Here is an 18773-nt window from a genome sequence, read left to right on the forward strand (position 1 = left end):
TTCGTTCTCAACCCTTGTGTAGGCCTTGAACGTGTTGCCATAACGCGGTATAAATTATTATTTTCTATTCCTCTGGTCCCATCCCTACAATTTCCATCCATGCGTGTCTGCACTGGAATGTTCTCAGAGGCAAAATGACGACAATGTGGTTTTTAAAATGTTTAATTTAGAATAGGAAAATTACATCTTTACATGAGCAGCCCTGTTCAAATGAAGACAGGAGGCGTTTTTGTTTTGGGTTGGTTTTTTTTTTCTTTTTGCTGAATGACCACAGGCACACTTATGGGCAGACTTACTACTATCAAAAAGCTGTGGCTCCGCCCCTTCATGTGAATTGAATGTTAGGCCCCTCGTACGCTCATTGTATGTTAGCTGGTCAAGTTTGATTAAAAAAAAAAAAAAAAACAATTGGGCTATACTGACACTCGCCTTTAAATATCTATATAGTATTTACAAGGCTGTTCACCTGCCACTAACATAAAACGTTACCTGTGAGGAAGGTGAGCCGGATCCATAATTTACTCAGCAGGAGATTCGTCGATCCCTTGCACACGATGGCCGCTTTAGAGACTTGAACAGAAAAGGGCCGAGTGCAATTGTATGTCTGTGTGTGTGTGTGTGTGTTTGTGTGTGAGAGGGAAAGCATGATTATGTGGCTGAAAGTCAATCGTCTGTGAGGTCCTGCACGAACAGCACCTCGGAGCGGCTCAGGCCGGCCTCCTTTAGCGTCGGAGGGTTCGACTGCTCCTCCGTAGGCAAACACGGCAGTACGCGGCGCGGGAAGCTCGTCACGATCTGGAATTTCTCCGGGGTTTCTTTCAAGGAGAACAGGAAGTCGTGGATTACCTAAGAGCAGAGCAAAACAAGGTACATTTTCATGATCTACAATGCAAGTATCGAGTTGGACTGATGAACAATGGAGCATTTGAGATTAAAAGGGGAAGGACTTACTGTCAGAGACTGGGACAGGAGAAAGCGCCGCTTTACGCGCGTGTCGTTCGGCAGCTTGAACATGATTTCCAGGCAGTCTGGGTCGTCCTGTGGCGGCTCGGGAGGAAGACACTCAGACTTGCGCTCTTTCTCTTCGGCGAGACTCTGTGAACGTGGGCGGAAACTTGATCAGTAAGAGGTGGGAAACTAATAACTAAAAGAATAATAATGATGTCATTGTAATGTCTAAAGAGCTCTCATTTGATCGTTTATTCTCTGAACACGTTCTCGTTTACGGAAAAAAAAAAAAAAGGGTTGATTACCCTCTTCCTCCTCTCCTCGGCTAGGCGGGTCTGATGCGCCGCCTCTTCTTCCTGCCGTCTTTGCTCCTGCTCCTCCTTTTTTTTGCGTTCCTTCTCCTGGTCGGCGCGCAGAGAAGCCAGGTACGCTTCGTCCTGCTGCTGCCGGAGAACCTGCGTCTGATTCCTCTCTTCCCTAAGAAGTGTGGCAGGAAACGTTCGGTCTGGATCGGTCGAGGTATACAACGTTTACGTTTAAAACTCAGTGGTTACCTTTCGAGCCTTTCGGACGTCAGGTAGGTCTGATTGGCCTCCATGATAAAGTTCAGCTGGTTGATGAGATCCTCAGGCTGGATTAGACCCTCCAGCCTGCCCACCACGGTCATCTTGCGATCCTTTAGCATGATCATGGCCAGGAAGGGATAGGTGTTCTCTCGCAAAGCCTGAGACACTGAACACAGTCGGAGGACACTGGGTAAAAAAAAAAAAAAAAACCTAACAAAACTGAAAGTAATCCAGACGTTGATGTTGATCGTTACCTCTGTATCCTTCAGGCTTGCTGGTAGAGCATGCCCAGAACAGCATCCGCGTGTTGACGAAGGTCAGCACCTCTTCACTACATAATGTGTTTCTGAGGCAGAGATTGGATGGAGAGAGACGTCACGAGAATTCATGCTGAGCACAAAAGACATGATGAAATACACCTGAGAGTTCAAACCTGCAGAATTCATCAGTGTCCTGGTGGTCATCGCCATGAAGGTAAACTAACAGGTAGCGGAGTTCCCGTTTGGCGTCGTTCAGAGCCTGAAAGAAAATAGAGCCACAAATAAGCGTTTTCTCTTTAAAGACAACAGCAGACGGCTGGGGGGGGGGGTCACGGGTGAACGTTCATACCTACCTGACTATATGTTCCCTGGTAGAAAACGGGATGCGAGCGCCCGTATTTCTCTTCGAAAATATGAATAAAGGACACGACGTCTCCGACCGGATCTGTGACGCGGCCCCGTGGATCCGGCCTTATAAATCTCAGGGCAAACCTGAATACGGGGACGAGAGAATACTGTTTACCTGGATGTGTTTTAGAGAAGCGTTCGAAAGTTGAACTAGATCTAGAATTAGATTCTGAAGTCAAGCAATTAGGAAAAAACTGCAGTTACATATTTAGAACGGGTTTATTATCGTTACCTGAATACGTCCATAAGCGTGTAGTATGTAAACCTGAACGGCAGCATTATCAAATAGTAACTCCATCCTAATAAACCCTAAAAAAACAAACAAAAGTTTCATATTTGAGTTCATTCGAATCAATCCGAGTGATGTTTTGAAGCCGGGATGAATGTAAACACTCACTCTAGGCTGAGGCCTTGAGACGATATAGCTATACACTCTGTGGTCTCCTGTGTTGACCTGTAAGGGTCTGGCAGGTGGTGGGTTAAACACGCTGGGAACTCCTTCCTGCTCGTTTAGTCTGTCTTGTACTGCAGCCTGGAAGAGGGAAAAAAAATAACACGCATTATAACTTCGATTTGTCAAAATGAATGCTGCCTGGCAAACATCTCTTCTGTACATGGACGGATGTGTCAACGTTTGCTGTGAGAATCTTGTGTTATCTGTTATCAGGGTCTATAGGGTCTTTACGATGCGAGTATGTGAGGTAGGTTTTTCCAGTGTGTGTATATACCCTTGTCTGTTATCTGCATTAAACTAAAGAACATATGCGCCATGCTGTGTGATTGTTCCCTGATCAGAAAAGGCACCACGGGCACCGTAGATCACATGGAAAACCTCTCCAAGAATTACGTGATTGTTTCTAAACAATGACTCGTAGCTCTATTCTCCTGAGAGTGCTCAGGGAATGTGCAGAAAAAGCTAGCGGATGTCTATACAGACATCTTCAACGTCTCCCTGAGCAGCAACGTTGTTCCTACGTGCCTCAAGACAACGACCATCGTTCCCGTGCCAAAGAAGTCTACCGTCTCACTGACTATCGTCCCGTCGCAATCAAGCGAGAGGATCCTCAAGATCCAGCTTCCAGCCTCACTGGACCCCGTGCGGGTCGCGTATCGTCCAAACCGCTCCACGGACGATGCCATCTCCACGACCCTCAGCCTGGTGTGGAGCGAACAACCGGTCTCTGAACGTTGACAAAAACCAGATGGTTGTGGACTTCAGGAGAGCGCAGAGCGGTCATTCTCAATCGATGGATCCTCAGTGGAGATCGTCGACACCACCAAATTCCTTGGTGTTCATCTGGCGGATAACCTCGCCTGGTCACTCAACACCCGCTCCATCACCAATAAAAAGCCCAGCAGCGTCTCTACTTCCTGAGAAGACTGAGGAAAGCTCATCTCCCTCCCCCGATCCTGACCATGTTCTACAGAGGGACCATTGAGAGCAGCTGCATCACTGCCTGGTTTGGGAACTGCACCGTCTCGGATCGCAAGACCCTGCAGAGGACAGTGAGGACAGCTGAGAAGATCATCGGAGAGGAGAGAGACTCCAAAGCCAACAGCATTGTGGACGACCCCACACACCCCTCACTCACACTTCACCCTCCTGCCATCAGGGAAGCGGTTCTGTCTGTCTGCACTGTTTGCACTCGATGCACTTTATGTAGCTTTGTGTTGTAGCTCTATGTTGTTGTTTAGTGTAGCACCAGGGTTCTGGAGGAACGTTGTTTTTACTGTGTATAGTAGAAATGACAATAAAAGCCTCTTGACTTGACTCAGCAGTTACTCATAAAATATCTTGTATAATTGATAGAAAATAGATTTTGGGAATTAGATTCTTCACGATTCTACCCAACACATTGCAGACAGAGGGAAAAGTCGATGAGCCGGCATCTTTTTTTTTTTTTTTTGCACAAAAAGGAAAGAGAAAGTGAAATCCTTGAAAGCTGAAAAAATCTTGTTTCATGCATCATCACCACCACCACATGCATCACCTCGATGTTCCAGTTGTGCTGTTCTAGCGTGCGCCGACATTGGTCCATGGACTCCAGTCCCGTCAGGTCCTGTCCGGTCCAACACACACACACACACACACACACACACACACACACACACACACACGGGGAGAAAATAAGACATGCTCCAGATCACACTCTTATTCTCTTGACATGTGCACTTTTTAGTAAACACCAGGAGCATTAAGATTTAATAAATCTATGGCAAAAGTTTGTGCACCCCTCAGTGAACCTCGTGTCCAAATGGAGCCCTGAATTTGTTGTTACTAAATTTTTGTTGGGGTTTTGTAATTCATTCATCTTCTTAAGCAACACCATGTTAACCTCATGTCATTGTTTTTATGCGACCTGAGGGCTGAAATTTGTGACTGTTGTACCAGAAGGGTGTGAGTTCAAGTCCCTCACAAGCCAAAGCTTCAAACCGCTCATTTCCTATGCAAATGACCATCATCCTATAGAGCGCAATATAACAACTATACCAATTCCAGTAATGAATATTTTATACATACATATTAATATATAAATAAAGAAATGAGAGAGATGTGAATGAAGTTTAAATCCAGCTGTTTATCCTGATGACAGCAGCATGAACAAGCGCTCAGGGACGAAACCGAGGCAGCTAGCACAGCTGGCTAACAAAGTTGATGCTCAGTGACATTAGATTGTATAAAGTATAACAGCTGGGAGTGCTTTTGTTTTTATCAGCTTTCTATATTCACAATTATATTCCATGTAAAGCCACAGAAAATGACGATGCGAATTAGAGCGCGCGCTGGGAGGTGTGCTCGCTCCGCCGAGGGAGGTAAGCTAGCTCCTGTGACGGAATGCTACTTGACTTAGCTAATGTTAGCAGCTATTTTATAAGCATAAAAGTTTTAATTTAAACTGATTGTAAGATGAATTAAAATAGAATCGGAATAAAACCCCAGCGCTCTGGGCTTTAAATCGAAAATAAAACCGGCCGCTACCTGAAACTGGAGGAGTTTCTCAGTCTGAGCCTGAGATAATTCCTGCTCCTCTGGCGCCGCCATCTTACCTCCTGCCCAAGCCGTTTCCACACGACGTCATGACGTATAAACAGAGGAGACGTAACCGGACACGTCACACCGTGGAGTGCGTGCCTCCGCCTCGCGCCTGCCGCCTGCTGCACTGGGAGGATGCACAGGGCTGTGTTCCAAACCAACAAACACAGGGTTGTGTTCCTAATAACGGAACAGGTGACACAGGGCTGTGTTCCAAATGACAGGTGACACGGCTGTGTTTAAAAATTACAGATCAAGTGACACTGGGCTGTATTCCAAATGTAAAAACAGGTGACACTGGGTTGTGTTCCAAAAGACCAAACTGGTGACAAGGGGCTGTGTTTCAAATGACAGAACAGGTGACACAGGGCTGTGTTTCAAATGACAGAACATGCAAGACAGGGCTGTGTTCCAAATGTCAGAACAAGGGACACCCAGGCGGTGTGTTCAAATACCAGAACAAGTGACACTGGTTGTGTTCCAAATGACCCAGAAAAAACGGACTGTGTTCCAAATGACAGAACAGGCGACACAGGGCTGTTTTCAAATGTCCAAACAGGTGACAAGGGGCTGTGTTCCAAATGACAGAACAAGTGAGACTGGGCTGTGTTTCAAATGATAGAACATGCAAGACAGGGCTGTGTTCCAAATACCAGAACAAGTGACACTGGCTGTGTTCCAAATGACCCAGAAAAAACGGGCTGTGTTCCAAATGACAGAACATTTGAGACAGGGCTGTGTTCCAAATGATAGAAAAGGTGACACTGGTAGTGTTCCAAATTACCAAAAAGGTGATACGAGTCTGTGTTCCTAATGACCCCGAAAAAACTGGGCTGTGTTTCAAATGAAAAAAAAAAAAGGTGGGGTTGTGTTCCAAATGACCACACCGTTTCAAACGACAGAACAATTAAAGTTTTTTTTTTTATTGAAATAACGAGACAGTATACAGGAAACCATGTCTATGTTTGTTTATAATTATTTATTTACTTATTTGTTTGTTTGTTTGTCCGTGTTACTGCTAATTAGTTTGTTTACTGCAAGCTAGTGCCCATGGCGCATGCGCAACACTCTTACGCATGCGCAGTGCGTGAAGCCGCTGGGACGCACTGTATTCCGGTAGTTGGTTTGACATGGCGGCTGCCTCCAGTCCGGTAGATTCTGCACCGGCGGTTAAAACCGCGCCGCCGGTATCCGCTGCCTTTGACCTGTCCGACCCTCCGGTCATCGACGGCTTCACCCCGTTATCCCGGCACAAAGAGGAGAGCTTTAAAGACAAGTTCATCCGGAAAACCAAAGAGAACCCGTTTGTCCCTGTGGGTGAGTTTTAAACCAGTGAGCAGCAGCAGTCAGGTGTGATGGAGAAACAACTCTGAGTTTGAGTTTGATGGATAAATGAGTCTGGAGTTAAAGTCTGTGCTGAGATATCTGATCTCTTTGAGAAGTAGATCTGGACCTTTATGTCCTTCATGAGACACCGTAGATTGAGCTGCATGACCTCTGAGTCTATCAGCAGCACCGCTGGAATAACAAAAAAAAAAACACTGGATTATTATGTGGTTTATTGTTTTGTTTATTGAATATTGATCAGTTTTTTTTGAATGAATAAACAACAGTCCTCGGACTCAGCAGTAATTCGTGCTGTTATTTATTCAATTTATACCGCTGCAGTTTGCCAAAGATGATCATTTACTATCAATTAAAGAACACGTGTTTAGTTCTGTTTAACTTTGAGACATGACACCAATTCATCTAATCTTTATCTCCACTTGTCTCCAAGCTCTGAGACCGGAAACCCCTGTACACTTAAGAATGTGTGCTTCGAGATACACCACATGATCAAAAGTTTGTGGACACGTGTGTATGTGTGTGTGTGTGTGTGTGTGTGTGTGTGTGTGTGTGTGTGTGTGTGTCCACAGTTACTCTCCACTTGCCGTTAACATGTCCTCCACACTTCTGGGTAGATGTTCCACTAGATTTGCGTGAGATTCATTCAGACACAAGGCTGTTAGTAAAGTCAGGTTGTGATGTAGGTCTTCAATAGGGTTATAGAGCTTTACAGCAGGAGATCTTTGACTTCAAACCATGTAAAGCATGAAACTGGCTTTGTGCATTATTATGCTGGAACAGGTTTGGGTCTCCTAGTCGCCTTGTATCAGCTTCAGCTTGATACAGTTGTGTTCCTCCAGCTTTGTGGTAACAGTCTGGAAAAGTCAGGTGTCCCAATACTTTTGTTTAGACATCTTATGAGCTACCGTAAGGGATCAATCGGCCCCTGAATGTTTATTCCTTCTCCTCTTCCTCATGGAGATTAGAGATATGCAGGAGCATCCAAAATAAAACAAACGGGAAACTTTCAGACCTCAAACATGAGTGGAACATGATTGCACAATGGAATACTTACTATAATGGATACACACACACACACACACACACACACACACACACACAATACAGTAATGTTGTGTCCCTGTAACACTAGACCCACTGAGAGGTGGAGTAAAGAACATTATCTAATTACAGGAGAAAATATAATAATGGCACTATAATGGTATGGCTAGACGACTGGATCAAAGCATCTCCAACATGGCAGGTGTTGCAGCGCGTTCCCCGTATGTCCTCCAGGAAACAGTGTCATGCACTGTTTTAACTCTGCCTCTAAATTCCCAGGATCTGAATCTGATCACACCTCTATGTGGTGTTCTGGAGAAACAAATCGGATCCATGCAGGACTCTTGCTAATGTTTTGGTGACAGATACATAAAAGGGATTTCAGGCTGTTTGGGTGCATTTACTTGAATAATGTGGATCTCGTCATGAGATTTCGGATCAGACTGATATGCTTTGATGTGTTATAGATGTATAAAACGATATCGTTTCCGGCTCTTCAGGTTGCCTGGGCACTGCAGGAGCTCTCATCTACGGCCTCCGAGCCTTCAAACAGGGGAAGACGCACCAGTCCCAGATGCTCATGCGCACTCGTATCTTCGCCCAGGGATTCACCGTCGTGGCTATTATCGTGGGCGTCGCTGCTGCGGCACTGAAACCCAGACAGTGAAGGGGTTCGGAGGTCACCTCTGTCTCATGGCTTGTCTAGACAACTGCAACAGGTGGATTTCCTGGTTGTCTACAGGTGAAGACCTTTGTATTGGCGAGAGTGTAGAAACCTGCTGCAGTTAGATGTTAGTTGATTTGGTTTCACTTTTTATACATTTATTGTACAATACTATTAAATATATTCTAGTAATATAATGAGGAAAGAGGAATAATAAACACGAGCAAAAATAAAAAAGATTATGTTTGATGGAATCATGGTTTGCTGGAGATAATACCCTCTGTTCACACCAGCATGTGATGCCTGAAGTGAGTTTCTCAATGTTAAGCACGTTAGGTACGGCTTAACGACGCCAAATCCCTGCCTCAAACGATTCCTCGGACCAAATTGTTAGAGGTGTGGTCTTCACTTCCCCGCCTACAACCTTCAGACCACTTTTTGGTGCACAAACATACAACCTGACTGGGAGGCGTTCACCACCAACCCTGGTCCTACTGTTACTAACGTGTAAACCAAAATTACCCTTTTAAAAATGTTTCAAACATGAAAAAGTAATTGTTTTTACTTTGATCCTACCTGCGGAAAAATCCTCGACACGTCTCAAGAACAGGTAGAACACGTACGCGGTAGTGACCTTTATTACATGTACGTCATAAAAACATAAATTACTTTTCTCAAAAGTTGAGGCCTAAACCCACGTCCCTCATCAGAATTGAATATCTGAACAAACAAAACGAGGCACGACGCTTGCTGGTGTGAACATAAGGGATGTAGTTATTTTTTGTTATATTATCACTGTCACTAAAAGGTTGTGAAAAATTTAAAGGTGAAATGTCGAATAAACAATCTCAACCATGAACCCCTCCTTTTTTTCTTCTTCCAAATGATCAATTCACATAATGAAGCACGAAAAGCGAGGACGCAAACACACCGAACCCAACGACCTTTTCTTGCATCCAAGAACCGACTCGAGTCTTGTCTGGAAAACCGTCCCTTTATTTATTCGATAGAGTACTCAGGCATGAACATAGTCTTTGGCAGCCAGTACAATCTGTGATGCAGAGCTGGTCTGCTGAAAGGCGTGTAACAGTTTTCAATCTGTCTCAGAGAGGAGAAAAAAAAGGCCTCGGAGCTCAAGAGAAGTAAAAGGTGTTAATTTATAAATATCCGTAACACTTTAAAACATGCTCACTGTTATGAGATAGTAATTAAGGCGCAGCCTGCTACAGCTCCAATCTGACGTTGTACAAGCGATACAGGTGAGGCTGAATGGTATAAACAAGACCACCAATAAATAAATTCACAAAACCAATGACCTACTTGAATGTAACGGCTAAATATGTTAGTTTCCGGGAATTATTTGAGAGAGATGAGATGCAACTTGACGCAGCAGGTTTGATGGAAAACGAGAAGGAATGCTTGCCGTCCTTCAAAAACAAAAACCATGCAGTAAGAACGATTCTGAGTAACGAGTACACTGAGGTTTTGGTCTGGATGGAAAATTAGAACGTCATTGTGTCACTCTGTTGTTTAGACCAATGAAAGGCGAATTTCCCAATTTGGTCGTCAGTGACTGGACCCCCAGATGTCTAATTTTCTGAAACACCTATGAGGCATTAATGCCAATGTCACACCCCATGTACAGGGTTTGTGATTAAACAACACTATTCGACATTCACACAGGTTCTCTGACTCACATGTGCATGTGGAAAACACTGCAACGCTTACCAATTAGTTGGTGTGTAAGAGATCAAATTTTATGTTTAGAGTTTACGATTTTTTTTTTTTTTTAGATGAGTCACTTAGGAGCCGGAAAGAGTCAAACCATTTGACTCACTAAAAAAAACCCATTACTAATCTGACAGATGTTACGGTTTTGGTTTGTTGGCTCTTTCAGCGAATACGGTGCATTATGGGTATTCGTGACTGCCAGACGATATGTTGGTGTGTTTTCAAACACTAAAAATTATTTTGTGAATAAAACAGCAAAGATTTCATCCAGCATTTTGGATAAAGGACCATTCGTCGTCCTCGGGCGCTACGTCGTGTTTAAAAGTGGAACATCTGGGTGTCTCCGAGGACCAATTTGAGAAACATTACAGAGAGCCTGATAATATAGTCCATATAAAGCGATTCGAATTAAACCTGTGTAGATTTTCCGTTCGGTATGAAAAACTGTTACGTGTACTCCGACATGTTCAAGTAGCGTGTTCATTTCTGCCATTTTGTTCGATCAGAGTAACACTTTCCTCAACTAGCCTAGTCAAGAGGCACAATTCTCCTTTTCTTTCATGAAAAACATCAAACAAAAGCCAAAATCTTCTGTCAGTTAATAGATTATGTGTAACAGGATTTTTAAAAAAAAAGTTTCGATTCACCAAATACCTTAAACGAGAGATGGAAAGAAAACCCAAACATTTAGTGTGTGCTAAAATAAAGTGCGAGAAGGACACGGAGAGAGGAAGAGAGAGAGATGGAGATGAAGGCGAGACGTGAGGCAGAGTGAGGCAGAGGCCTTCAGCGATTCAGCGGCGTCTGTTTCAGGGAAATGAGGACGGAGCGCATTCGAGACACGTCCTTGGTCTGGCGGCTCGTCTTGGGATTGAAGTCGCATAGCCGTGCCACTTTCTCCCACTCGGTGCCGGGGCTGTCGTCCGCGCACTCCTTAAGGAAGGCGTCCTCTGACGCTCTACACAAACACATGATAAAATATTTAGGACGAAAAAAAAACACAAGGATCCTTTTCTGGCAAAGACAGGACACAAACCATGCAACACATCACCACTAGCAATATAAATTAATGATAAATATTCCATTTATTCACATCCACAACGAAACCCTGTAGATGCAGACATGCACTCTGACCCAGAGAGAACATTACGACCACTTAATATATTCAGCAAGAAGACCTCACACTCGGCCCAGCGAGTGACAACACGACAGGATGTCTTTACATTCGGGAAGGGAGCGAATTAGTGTCCCCGTTTCCTTATTTGGTTAAAGTGGGCGGGGCTGAGTGATGAGGTCGTTTCGCTGATTTGTCCTTGGCAGACGGGAAGGTGACGAGAGACATACACGAAGCCTATCACATCAGAGTTGGGCTGTTTGTAGAAAGCCTTATCTGCGATCCTAATGCGCAAGCAGGCAAAGGAAGAAAGAGAGACAGACAGACAGACACACACACACACACACACACAAAGGGAGAGGGAAAAGAGAGTCGGTTATACAGAATGGACACAAAGAAAGGCGGGTTAGATTTGTGAGAAATATGAATGAAAGCGCTTTCGAGAGAAGAAACCGCATTTTATTTCACTGCTTGTTTTCAGGAAAACAGATTAATGATCGTTTAACTGTATTCACAACGATAATTATGGGGACGATAATGAGCGTTATGGTCATGGGCCTCAATCTGCTCTAAATATATCTGGTTAAAGTTGCAGGTCTGCCTTGAAGTTCATCAGTGATGATGTAATACAGCTTGTATCCAGGTTTTCCTGTCTCTAATACACTATATGGACGTAAGATTAGTGTACTTTTCCAATTCATCCCAAAAGTGTTCAATAGGGTTAAACAGCTCTATAGCGGAAGATCTTCGACTCCATCCCATGTAAAGCAGAGCTGATTTGACATTTTCATATTAGGTCTCCTAATATTTTTTGGCCATTGAAGTGTATGTCAGATTGTTTTTTTTTTTTCATTGCACCTGGCACATGGAAAAATTCACGGGTTAGGACCTTGTACAGCCGCGTGGCTTGTCGTCACCTGCAGCATGCTCTTTGTTTAGCCGTCATTGTGACCGAGCAGCTTTTCCTCCAGCATGCACACAAAACCAGATACACCGGGCTCCTCAGGGCTCGCTTGTAATCAAACGTGGAAATGTAAACAGTCTAAACCAGCTGTTAGAAAGAGTGTCTGGCAAATCAATTTTGGCTTCCAGGAACGATTTGTATTTTTCGATAGATTTGCCGCTCATGTAGATGCTCATTCACTACTCGGATTTGTTGCTCATTCAGCTGTGATTACTCTATGGTGTTGGGCAAAGTCTACAAAGTACAGAGTAACATTATAGAACGGGCTGAAATAGAGTTTTTACATTATCTGTATAGACAATTCAATATAGCAGGCAATGAGTTTCAGAACATTTGTTAAAGCTGCAGCACTCAGTGACATGCTTTGTTCAAATATACCAAATATTCTCTTTTCAGCGAGAATAGTGTTACAATATAAACGATTACAAACAATTGACTGGATAAAAAAAACAACAATTAGACATGTACAGACTATCACTAATAAATATCTCTTGCTGAGATCTAGTTTTCTCCAAATGCTATCCATACATCACATTTTTATCTGAGATCTTTATATAAATTTTTTTTAAACTACGCTGACAATCTGGAACACTGTACAGAAAACACATTTCCTTACCGCATGTGCTGCAATGAATTTGGGGTGAAATACCTGTTGTTGACTTTATTTTCTCCATTTGCTCCTGCTGGTGAGCGTGCCAGTCTTCCAGCTCCTTCTTTGCCTTCTCCTTCCACTCGGCTTCGGCTGCCTTAGACGCTGTATCTGCAAATCGAAAATCTCCCTCAACGTTTTATACAAATGCACAATGCAATGGAACGGTTCCAGAGAGTAAAACGAATGCATGCAATTTTATATATATATATATATATATATATATATATATATATATATATATATATTAATTATTCTTTTTTTTACAAACAGAGGTGTGTCTAATTGCAGCCATTTAAGTAGTTCTTACAATCAGTATAAATAAGTAATTCAGCTTTAAAAATACAGGAAAAGGCTTTCACTTAATTTCACTGTCTGGAGTTTCAAAGAGAACGCCGTTCATTGGCCTTCAGTGTTTATCGTTTCGAACTGAACTACTATTTAAGTTAGTTACAAAATATATACACACAATCCTTGATAATTATACTTTATACACTGTGTCTGTTCTTCAAGGTCAAATTCTCCTGCACGGTTTGTTTCCTTTAGATTAAGCCAGAATAAAAACAACCCCACATGCCGTGTTTTCAGGTCGTACCTAACTGTTCCAGCCGCCCCTTTTGTTCCTCTCTCCATTTGCGTAAACTTTCCGGCTCCTGTCTCAGCACGTCAGCCTGAGCGATGGCGGCGTAACCGTCCGATTCACCGTTGGACTCCTGAGGGGAGTGAAATCGCAATATTCAATAAAGGAAACTTTTCAGCCAGAATGCTTTATATGTCCTCTAATCAGCCAGGAGGTTTAGAGTGCTGACGTGCTCATGTCCTGTGCTCTTTAGTGAAATTTTAAGTCCTCACTAACATCCTTGTATGTGAATGAGCACAAACCTCCTAGTTGAACATTTTCCCAAAAGAGTGGAGGTTATTATAACAGCAAATTGGAACTAAATGGAATAGGATGTTCAAAAAGCACATATGAAATCCACCAAACACTTTTGTCCATATAGTGTATGTTTTAGACAGTGAACTGGGTGTAAAAAATGGATGTGGGAAAAATAAACAATTTTTGGATCAAAAACATCTCTGTGGTAAAATCTTTATATTTGGGGTGATGTTTTTTGACATGATGTGGTTTATATTAACTCCACGCACAAGTCACTATTACTCCAGGGTTAACAAATAAAACACAAATGCTTATTGCAGTTCTACTTACACTTTAATATCAGTGTTAGGTCAGAAAATCAGTACTACAGAAATGACGCTTTTATTAGATCATCCCTGGGCAAAAATCTTTTTTTGTGTTTGGTCAAAATAAAAAGTAAATGTACTTTGGTTATTGTATCCGAAATGTTGTAGCTTATTAATAAACATAGTGACAATGTAAAGAATGATGTACAATCCAGCCAGAACTCTTAACGTCAAATCACTACAAACACATACAAATTCTCTCTCTCTCTTTATTGTTTAAAACTATAGCTACATATCCCTTACCTGAAACAGTTCTCCATTCATAGTCGCTCCTCCGAACTCATCTGCTTGAAACAAAGAAAAAAGTTACAGACCAACCCTCTCTTCGCTCTTCTCGAGCAATGGTGCTTCTGTTTAAGGATTTCGGAAAACTCTAGGAAACGTCATCGGAATCCTGACAATCCTGTTTGGCTGCAAACGCTCAAAACGGGACGGTTGCAATAGCGATAACTGCGAGATCTTCGCATATTTTTATTACCACAGTATCGAGTCAGGAAGTGAAATTTTAGTATTGCTATTAAAGTGCTATTTTATTATTATTTTATTACAGTGGAGGAAAACATAACACACTGTAATCAAAGTGGTTATGTTTAGGGGTCCAAGCACCAAAGGCAAATCAGATTTCTGTCTCTTATCAGTGGAAAGTTCAGGAATAGAAACTTTAATGGCTTTTAAAAAATATATTTATTTATAAACACTTAAATATCATTGGTCTGAAATGGGCCAGTGGAGTGTATTCAGTCAGAATTAACTTTACATGGGGTTCTGGGTTCAGTATCTCTTTCACAGGTTCTCTGGTATTTTTTTCCATTCGGATTGGACATGTCCATCCTTGTTTGAAGAAATGACTATATGTATATGTGTAGTTACTATATTGTAGGTATGAAACTGATTTGAATCCCTCTTAATGCTGAAGGTGAACATCACAACACACTAATACTGAAGTTGTTATATTAAGGGGTCCAAGCACCATACAAAAGCAATAGAAAGCTCTATGGCTCTGTGTTCATGAAATAAATCCATAATGGGAAGGGACACCTATCCTTTCCAGGGATATGTGCGTCTTCCAGTAATCACAAAGATGGAGACACGTTTGAATCGGATGTCTTTGGATCATAGTAGAATGAAATTTTCCTTCACTTGAACTAAGAAAACCCGAATTGTTTCCAGCAGGACAGTGTTCCTGAAGCCAGCTCCATGAAGATACACTTTAGATGGTTTGACGTGAAAGATCTCCTGCTCTAGAGTTCTAGCCCTACTTCTGGGATGACCTAGGCCTCCTCACCTCACCTCACCTACATCGCCAAACACTTCCTGAATTGCAAAACAAAAAAGAAGAGGAACTCCATCGTGTACTTGGTCTGAGTGCTAAAGCCTCGACTTCACACTACCTGAAAAAGTACCCGAAAGCACAAGACTGAAAATCTTTAAGAACCGACCGATCCCATAGTGGAACCCCGGCCGGTTCCTATTCGTCGCATGTAACAAAACCTCCAGCTTCGTAGAAACTTCAACCCACCAGGGGTTTTACTGATGTCCAGAGATAAGCTTCTTCCCTGAGGACATGAAAAACGTTTCCATCCGGATGCCCCAAAGTCTGAGGAATGCCTGTAAAACTACCTCGGAAATATAATCCCGTACATATAGTCCATCGTCCCACTGATAAACTGAACCCGTCCGAACAGGGCTTCATGAGTCTCCAGGAATACAATGACCTACATCGTGTCAAGGGGTGTACAAACTTTTGAGCTTGCTTGTAAACAAAAAAATGGTGTCTTGGCTCATGTAAGTTACAACAATATAATAAGTTACATTTTATTACACCATTTATATATTACCAAGTATTTATTCTGAATGATAATATATGTGAGGTAGATTAACAGAGAAATGCACTTTTATTTTAAATTGGATAATGAATAAAAATTACATTAATGAAATAATAATTTTAAATATATATTAGAATATATTGATTTGGAGGTATCGTAGCTAGCTAGTCAGCTAGCTGGCCTCACTGAGGTACATGATGCTAGGTCATTTAAATCTATTTAGCTCGCTTTGTAGGTCCAGTTAAGGGTCGGTGTCGAAAAATAAAAAATGATTGATTACTTTTTGGAAAGTGGATTTGATTGAAATCGTCGTTTACTTGTTTTGTATGTTTGTTTATTGTATGTTTTCTTTTTTCTTTTGTGTAGCTGTGGCTAGTTAGCTAGCCGGGCTGATTAGCGCAGCCGTTATTACCTGAGAGAGAGTTTGAACTAAAGAGTGACGGTTGGGAGAGCGCGTGCTGCTCGAAGCCGAAGCCGCCCTCGTCATCCTCGATGCCGGCGATCTCGTGCTGCTGTTGCGCGAGGAACGCGGCCGCGGGGTCCTCTTCCGCCTGAAGTCCGAACGCGTCAGCCATCTTTACACACTGACACACACTTACACTCTCTCACACATACACTTACACACACCCGCTCCAGCTGTGGCTGACTGGCTCTGACTGGTGTGTGTGTGTGTGTGTGTGTGCGCGCGAGCGCTCGCTAAAAGAAACCTCGAACGAAAACACACGGTCTTTCTCAAACAAACGTGTCAGTTAATCAGTGGATTGATTGGTTATTTATTTATGCATTTGTTTATTTATTTAGTCATATATTGAGAAACCCTTCCCAGGCCGTATCCGAAATCACCCAGAATGCAGAATTCCAGCTTTCTTGCATCCTACATAGTGAAAGAGATCCAGGCTGCGAGCTGGACAGTCTAATTGCTGAATGTTTGTCTCCATCTAGTGTCCATCTGTGGAACTGACCTGTAACCTTTTGGAAAGGTGAGAAAAAAGAATACAGAGGATTTTAATAACCGAGGAGAACTTCACGCAGGGGGAGGAGTGTTTCAGGATGGAAAGAAGAAAGAGGACAGGATTGCTGTAACCTAATGACAGGGATAGAGAGGGAGGGAGGGAGGGAGGGAGGGAAAGAGAGGACGAGTAAGAATAAGGAGAGAGAGTTAGAAAGGGAGAGAAAGAGAGTGGTGGAGAGGAGAGGGTAAGAGATGGATAGAGAGAGAGAGAGAGAGATGAGAGTGTTGGAGAGGGGGATTAGAGAAAGAGAGAAAGAAAGGTAGAGGTGATACAGAGAGAAGACAGAAAGACAGAATGATAGAGAGAGAAGCGGAGTGACAGGAGAGGAGATATTATTATTATTATTATTATTATTATGTATTAATAAGGACACTGTACAATGTGATCAGGGTGTGAGTTTGGACTCAGGAAGTCCAGCTATAACAGCATAACTAAAAGGGAGAGCCAGAAGGTAATACAGACATGAGGGATCTCTGGGATAAAAGACGGCCCACTACACCACCGTCTAGACAGTGAATACAGGAGTTTAAAGATTCACACAAGTAATTAGATCGAAAGAAAAATGATGGTGTTTTTTGCGTATAGAGATGCTTCTTGAATGTAAGAAGCGACGATGAAAGTGGATCTGGTGAATGATGGTGGGTTTATAGTGGTTCTGAGATGAATGGTGTGGTAGAAGAGGAATAATTCAGGGTGTTGCTAATATGCACCATATAATGAAGATCCCTCCAGATCCACTCCTTTACCCTATAAAAATCTTACTGTGTGAATGTTGATTGGTCCGTGCTGCATTAATAATATTTTGAAAGAATTTTCTTACACTTTTACACTGTTGGTGATCAGGTTGCTGGAAGTCACATGATGCTGCATGGTATTTGAATCGTCACTGTCATTTGCATTAAGAAGGATTTTTCAGACCAGTGGAATGGATCTAATTTTATTTCAGAAAATCTAGTTTACAAAAGCTGAAGTTTCTCTGACTGGACTGTGTGTGTGTGTGTGCGCGCGAGCGCTCGCTAAAAGAAACCTCGAACGAAAACACACGGTCTTTCTCAAACAAACGTGTCAGTTAATCAGTGGATTGATTGGTTATTTATTTATGCATTTGTTTATTTATTTAGTCATATATTGAGAAACCCTTCCCAGGCCGTATCCGAAATCACCCAGAATGCAGAATTCCAGCTTTCTTGCATCCTACATAGTGAAAGAGATCCAGGCTGCGAGCTGGACAGTCTAATTGCTGAGTGTTTGTCTCCATCTAGTGTCCATCTGTGGAACTGACCTGTAACCTTTTGGAAAGGTGAGAAAAAAGAATACAGAGGATTTTAATAACCGAGGAGAACTTCACGCAGGGGGAGGAGTGTTTCAGGATGGAAAGAAGAAAGAGGACAGGATTGCTGTAACCTAATGACAGGGATAGAGAGGGAGGGAGGGAGGGAGGGAGGGAAAGAGAGGACGAGTAAGAATAAGGAGAGAGAGTTAGAAAGGGAGAGAAAGAGAGTGGTGGAGAGGAGAGGGTAAGAGATGGATAGAGAGAGAGAGAGAGAGAGAGATGAGAGTGTTGGAGAGGGGGATTAGAGAAAGAGAGAGAAAGAAAGGTAGAGGTGATACAGAGAGAAGACAGAAAGACAGAATGATAGAGAGAGAAGCGGAGTGACAGGGAGAGGGAGATATTATTATTATTATTATTATTATTATGTATTAATAAGGACACTGTACAATGTGATCAGGGTGTGAGTTTGGACTCCAGGAAGTCCAGCTATAACAGCATAACTAAAAGGGAGAGCCAGAAGGTAATACAGATCTCTGGGATAAAAGTCGGCCCACTACACCACCGTCTAGACAGTGAATACAGGAGTTTAAAGATTCACACAAGTAATTAGATCGAAAGAAAAATGATGGTGTTTTTTGCGTATAGAGATGCTTCTTGATAATAATGTAAGAAGCGACGATGAAAGTGGATCTG

The 18773-nt window shown here is 42.6% G+C and overlaps 3 protein-coding genes across 3 annotated transcripts; 1 reads left to right on the forward strand and 2 right to left on the reverse strand.

The window, feature by feature from the left end:
- Positions 1–146: 146 nt before the first annotated feature.
- Positions 147–5307, reverse strand: faf2 (Fas associated factor family member 2). The gene is made up of 11 exons (XM_046866984.1): positions 5163–5307; positions 4174–4242; positions 2580–2714; positions 2415–2491; positions 2128–2266; positions 1948–2033; positions 1769–1860; positions 1503–1680; positions 1254–1425; positions 952–1095; positions 147–846 (listed from the first exon to the last, which is right to left on the reverse strand). Exons 1-11 carry the CDS (start codon positions 5223–5225, stop codon positions 664–666), a joined length of 1338 nt encoding a protein of 445 aa, XP_046722940.1. The 5' UTR covers positions 5226–5307; the 3' UTR covers positions 147–663.
- Positions 5308–6286: 979 nt separating this feature from the next.
- On the forward strand, positions 6287–9127 carry higd2a (HIG1 hypoxia inducible domain family, member 2A). The gene is made up of 2 exons (XM_046866997.1): positions 6287–6533; positions 8105–9127. Exons 1-2 carry the CDS (start codon positions 6347–6349, stop codon positions 8269–8271), a joined length of 354 nt encoding a protein of 117 aa, XP_046722953.1. The 5' UTR covers positions 6287–6346; the 3' UTR covers positions 8272–9127.
- Positions 9128–9243: 116 nt separating this feature from the next.
- On the reverse strand, positions 9244–16620 carry cltb (clathrin, light chain B). The gene is given in 6 exon segments (XM_046866996.1): positions 9244–10957; positions 12727–12745; positions 12748–12837; positions 13322–13439; positions 14212–14252; positions 16207–16620. Coding segments are annotated over 6 exon segments (603 nt in total). The 5' UTR covers positions 16370–16620; the 3' UTR covers positions 9244–10785.
- Positions 16621–18773: the final 2153 nt, after the last annotated feature.

Source organism: Silurus meridionalis, chromosome 14 (assembly GCF_014805685.1).
Source record: "Silurus meridionalis isolate SWU-2019-XX chromosome 14, ASM1480568v1, whole genome shotgun sequence".
Lineage (NCBI taxonomy): Eukaryota > Metazoa > Chordata > Actinopteri > Siluriformes > Siluridae > Silurus > Silurus meridionalis.